Below are 5,622 nucleotides of genomic sequence, written 5' to 3' on the forward strand. Positions count from 1 at the left end.
CTTCTTTTATTTCAGAACAATGACGGGCTCCAAGATGCTGTTCGGATGTATGGCGTTAATTGCTTTTCTGCATCCATTAGTTCACGTGGCGTCAGCTCAAGGTTTGTACTTCGAGTTGTCTTTTTCCATGCACTTCAAATTCCAATACGATCTGGTCACGTGGCCTTCGTACAATTTCGAAATTTTACCTGTTTGGTAATCGTCGATGAACAAAGAAGTTATGCGTGACCTCAACACATTGAAACAATTTTTATGATTTTTTATTTGCCGGTTGGTCAGGAAGTTAATGGAAAAATTTCACTTAACTATTCGCGTTAATTTCTTCGGTTTAACTTTTGGGAATATTAACTTTTGGGAAATGCTTCGTTAGCTTCGGGAATATTCCAACGATTCGTTTTACGTACAAAATAAGCATGATAAATATTACATCACAGTAATGAAAACTATTGGCGTAATACCTAAGATAAAGATGCAGAGACATTCTTAGAATTTCTAATGACACCTTTATAGATTTCTCGTTTAATATCGCTACTACATTTGAATCACTTTTACCTAACGGTGTCACATAGTCTCGTTGGAAATTTGTCAAATTCCTTAAAATTAAATTTCCAAGAATTTATTTATCACGAGGTAAAGAAAATGTGTATTAGAAAGATGAGATCGAAGGTTTACCATTTTTTCAATTATGGCGAACGCACTATGTAATCAAGGAAAATTTTATATTTTCACGTTGAAAGTTTCTTCAGATAATTATTATCCAGATGATGACTAACTCTTACGAATTAATGCGTGTCTGTAGGATAATCCGGTAGACTTGATCCGCTCTTTATATCGAAAGTTGAGCAATCGGTGACGCGTTCTTATACACCGAACCGCGAAAAGCAAAATTTCATATGATCTCACCAATTTCGGATGTCAGTCAAATCAGTCAAATAATAAGTTCGCGTTAATATAGACGTTCGATTTTTGAAAAGCTTGTTCAATTTAATAAGAGTCTTGGTAACAGGCTTATGTTTTTAGACCTAATTGGTTGTTTTCATTTACAAGTACCTCGTGTTAAAGTACTCATAAAATGACATTAAAATCAGAAAACTAATAACTGAAAGATTATCATTTTTCCTCTGTGGTAGTTTACATATAACATAATGCAACTAACATGTCACGATTAATGCAAAATAAATAAATTACTAATATAGACATTTTTTTAGTAATTTGTATAATCGTGAAACGAATTGGACTTATTAAAGGCAAATATTAAAGGAAACATGGAATTGATGCCAAATCTATTACAAATATTATTTATACTACTTATTTGCGTAGTTTGAAGCGAATCAAATTGATGAAGGTTTCTTTATTACATGTTAATTTACATTTTAAAAGACATAACAGGCACGCTAATTAGTTTGCTTAAGATACTTTCGAGATACCAAGTTAGACGCGTTTCCATGATATGTTAGACGCGTTTCCATGAAATCATATTAATTTTACCATGATATTTTTCTATCAAACATGCAATTATAACCGTATCGTTAATTAGTGTATACAATTATCCATGTACATTCGTCTTTCCGAGTACCGCGCTTCAATATTGCTAATTTCAAATTCGTTCGGGAATGTAGCCTGTATCTTGCACAGGAAATTGCGCAACGAAGTTTACACAAAGGCAAATACGTATCCTTCGCTGTAGGTTCTGAGAAACCATCCGATGATAACATTACTTCATGAGAATTAACATAAGCGTTTTGAGCGTGGCAAGAATGTTTATGATTACGTTATTCCGAGGTTTTAAAATTTAATGTGCATGTAAAAGTAACGACACAAGAGAACATTATGCAAAAATTCACATTTGTATAATCCTCGAAGCCTTTTATTTAATATCTAATGAAGTTAAATATAATTCAAGGATATCCCAAAAATATACTACATGCTTATATGCCGATTTACTATATGCTATATGATGATTTCATATTTTCTATTTTTGTATTGTCATCGTGCTAATAACTATGTTGTGCTAAACTTACGAAGACGAATGAAGTATCCGCAATGTAACTATATTGTTAATTCTAGGAGAAACACGTAATCCAATTGTATACGACGTGAACGAAGTATCAACAGTAACGGTTAATATTATGTAAAATATATATATATATACACATTATTATTACAAATTTTATTTAACAAGTTAATCAGAAAAGACGAATTAACTCGTCACTCTATTGTCAATTTCTTAGTTATAATAATTTCTTTTTTTATAAATGTATCATATTAAAATTGTTTGATACAGAATGTACCACGCCGAACAATCAAACAGGCAAGTGTCTTGGCATCAGAGTATGTAAACCACTGCTGGAAATGCTGCAGACACAAGGCCAAGCAGCTGTCGATTTTCTGAGGCGATCAGTGTGCAAATACGAGAATAATAACCCGATCGTTTGTTGTCCGAACGAACAAAGCAGGGAGGACAGAGGAATTTTGGAAGAAAACGAGTATGGGCCTTTGCGTCCACCACAATGTGGTTTTAGCAACATCTCTCATACCAGGGTGGTCGGTGGTAAACCAGCTGAACTTGGTACGTTTTACGTCTTTCTTTCCAATTAATAATAAGCGATTTGTTACGAAGCATGAACTTTGAAGACACTAAACAGCACATCAATGTACATTTCAATTAGACCGAATAATAATGCTATGATTTTATCGGTAGTAACTCTACTTATTAACTTGAGTTATTTCTTTCTTTTATTTCATGTTAGGAAGAATATCTTTTTGCTTGAAATAAAAAATTGATATAGGAGTAATAATATGGATAGAGATCAAAAACTGTTATGGCAGAAATTACATGTTTGAACTTTATAGTTCAGTATAGTTCAAATAGAAATTATATAGAATTATTTAATAACTTGTATTCCACTGGAATAAAAATTTAATTTCTGTCTTTATCAAATCTCTATTTGAGAGTATTTGTACGTATGTACTTATCGTCTGCTGTATGATCGAATATCAAATAGGTAATAACCGTTGTTACTCATTATGTGAGAAAAGATTATGTATATTCACAACTATGACTATTGCATTTTAGGCGCTTGGCCATGGATAGCTGCATTAGGTTTTCGTAATCCCCGAAACCCAGACAAACCACTATGGAAGTGCGGAGGTTCCCTGATATCGGCTAGGCATGTTTTGACCGCAGCACATTGTGCACACATGGATGGAATAGAAATCATACACAATCATAATATTGCCATTCTTAGATTGGTGGCGGAGGTGCCATTTTCGAGTAAGTCCTCAAATATTGTTGAGTATATGCTATTGAGTATTACTGAAGTATCATATTCTGAAATTTCTTACTGTACACATATATTGTGTCATAAAGCGTGTACAATTCTTTCTCAGTAATAATCGTTGTTACTCATTATGTGAGAAAAAATTATGTATATTCACAACTATGACTATTGCGTTTTAGGCGCTTGGCCATGGATTGCTGCATTAGGTTTTCATTATCCCAGAAACCCAGTTCTTGAACCATTATGGAAGTGCGGAGGTTCCCTGATATCGTCTAGGCATGTTTTAACCGCAGCACATTGTGCAGAAATCAATGAATTGTACGTGGTTCGTATCGGTGACTTAAATCTAGTACGAAATGACGACGGAGCGCATCCTGTTCAAATAGAAATCGAATCTAAAATAATACATCCTGATTATATTTCCGGGGTAACCAAACATGATATCGCCATTCTTAAATTGGTGGAGCAGGTGCAATTTTCAGGTAAGTCTTCAAATATTGTTAAGTTGTCTATATTTATTAGCATAAAACATGTTGAATTCTTTCTTATACTTTTCCTCATTCGTTTCGCTCACTATCACTTATTGCCTTATTTTTCAGAATACGTATATCCCATTTGTCTTCCCGTAGAGGATAATCTTCGAAATAACAACTTCGAGCGCTATTACCCCTTCGTTGCTGGATGGGGATCAGTAGGACATCGTAAGTGATACCAATTCGCCAATAAAATGAAATAGTTCCCGTCTTAAATACCTTTCTCATTTTCTTTGCAGATGGACCCGGTAGTGATGATTTAATGGAAGTACAAGTGCCAGTGGTTAGCAACACCGAATGCAAGAACTCTTATGCCAGATTTGCTACTGCACATGTCACTGATAACGTATTATGCGCCGGATACACTCAGGGCGGAAAGGATGCTTGTCAAGTAATTAAATAACAGCTTTGCCATAAATTATACAATGTCTGAAAATACGTCTATTCGAATCAACATCAAATCAACGTCTTAAACATTAAGAATAATAGATAAACACAATTTAATAGTTTTGCCCATTTCTCACACGTCATTATGGTATTTAATCTAATTCCTTCTAATCTTAGTTTTTTCAAAATACATATAACATATACATTAAAAATTGGAATATTTCAATACATAAATTAATAATAGATTATTACTGTATATAAGTATAATTTCGATATATTTCGATTGAAATATTTCAGTAACCTTGATTAAAAATGTAACGACCGTTTCAGGGTGACAGCGGGGGACCACTGATGCTACCAAAGAAATTCACCTTCTATCAAATAGGTGTTGTGTCTTATGGTTTTAAGTGCGCCGCAGCTGGATATCCTGGCGTTTACACTAGGGTCACATCGTACCTTGACTTCATTCTCCAAGCGATGCAATAATACGATTATTAATGTTATATAAATATCATTTTTCGTATACGAAAAGTAAAGTTAGATTTTCTTGTTGTGGAGATAAGAGACAGCTCAAATTTATATTGCTTTGTACGTCAAGAATTATAGCCTTAAAATGCATGTGATGTAACTTTGAAACGACACTAATTTCTTACGCACGTCAAATCTGCACAACTTAGATATGTAAAGGTTGTTTTCGCACGTTCGCGGGGAGACACGATCTCGAAGAAGCGCGCCAACGGGAGCCGTAAATTCCCGTTACGATTTGCTAATCGACGCCGCGAATCGTTTGATCCCTTATTTCTTTTGGGATAATAGGGCTAGTTAAATTGAAGATAACGCTGCCACTAACAGGTTATTATATGTTTTCACAATCCAACAACTTCGGTGTAACACAAAATGAATGTAACACTGTATAGTAAGTTATAAATCCCGTTTATTCCAACAACTTGTAAAGAAGATAGTTACGCTGGTGCGTATGTATAAGATGAGTGAGTGACTGATTTTCGGGTGTAAACCCGGTCGAAGGATGTTGACTGTTCGAAGGATAGAAAATCAGTGATGTTCGGAGACGATGCTGTGACGGAGGAAAGCTAAGGATGGGGGTGTCTAGCGCACGGGACCATCGGATTTGTTGGTAACATATTAGCTAAGAGAGTGGGGGAAATAGGCTTTGTTGTTAATTGGATCGGTGGACTAGGAAGGGTCTTAGCCGCCCTCGATAGAAAGTGGTTAGTAGGAGGAAAGTTGCATCGTACGTTAGAAAAACTAACTTTCCCTTGTCAAGCCGTAGTAGACAATGGTCTTTAGAAATGATTCGGAAAATAGATGTTTGTTCGGTTTGAAGGACCTCGACTAGGAAATTCCTGAGATTTATGGAGGGTACTTGAGACTATTTTTTTTTTTTTTTCTTTTTATCTGTT

General features: G+C 34.8%; 1 protein-coding gene and 1 long non-coding RNA gene across 4 annotated transcripts in view; one reads left to right on the forward strand and one right to left on the reverse strand.

The window, feature by feature from the left end:
- Positions 1-7: 7 nt before the first annotated feature.
- Positions 8-5,622, forward strand: part of LOC100743633 (venom serine protease Bi-VSP) — a 5,835-nt gene continuing 220 nt past the window's right edge. The window contains exons 1-6 of one of the 3 annotated variants that reach the window (XR_004462080.1): positions 8-101; positions 2,285-2,569; positions 3,461-3,763; positions 3,881-3,982; positions 4,054-4,205; positions 4,532-4,888. Coding sequence is in view for 2 of the 3 variants with exons in the window: in XM_033321898.1 (XP_033177789.1) it covers positions 20-101; positions 2,285-2,569; positions 3,461-3,763; positions 3,881-3,982; positions 4,054-4,205; positions 4,532-4,687 (1,080 nt within the window). In the remaining variant the exon portion in view is untranslated. Of the gene's footprint in view, positions 102-2,284; positions 2,570-3,076; positions 3,275-3,460; positions 3,764-3,880; positions 3,983-4,053; positions 4,206-4,531; positions 4,891-5,622 lie in introns of those variants that run through there. The other 2 variants (XM_033321899.1, XM_033321898.1) reach the window with 2 other exon arrangements.
- On the reverse strand, positions 55-397 carry LOC117151914. The gene is made up of 2 exons (XR_004462081.1): positions 307-397; positions 55-188 (listed from the first exon to the last, which is right to left on the reverse strand). It is a non-coding gene; the product is annotated as an uncharacterized LOC117151914 (long non-coding RNA).

The sequence above is a fragment of the Bombus impatiens genome, unplaced genomic scaffold, assembly GCF_000188095.3.
Source record: "Bombus impatiens unplaced genomic scaffold, BIMP_2.2 scf_0526, whole genome shotgun sequence".
In the NCBI taxonomy this organism is placed as follows: Eukaryota; Metazoa; Arthropoda; class Insecta; order Hymenoptera; family Apidae; genus Bombus; species Bombus impatiens.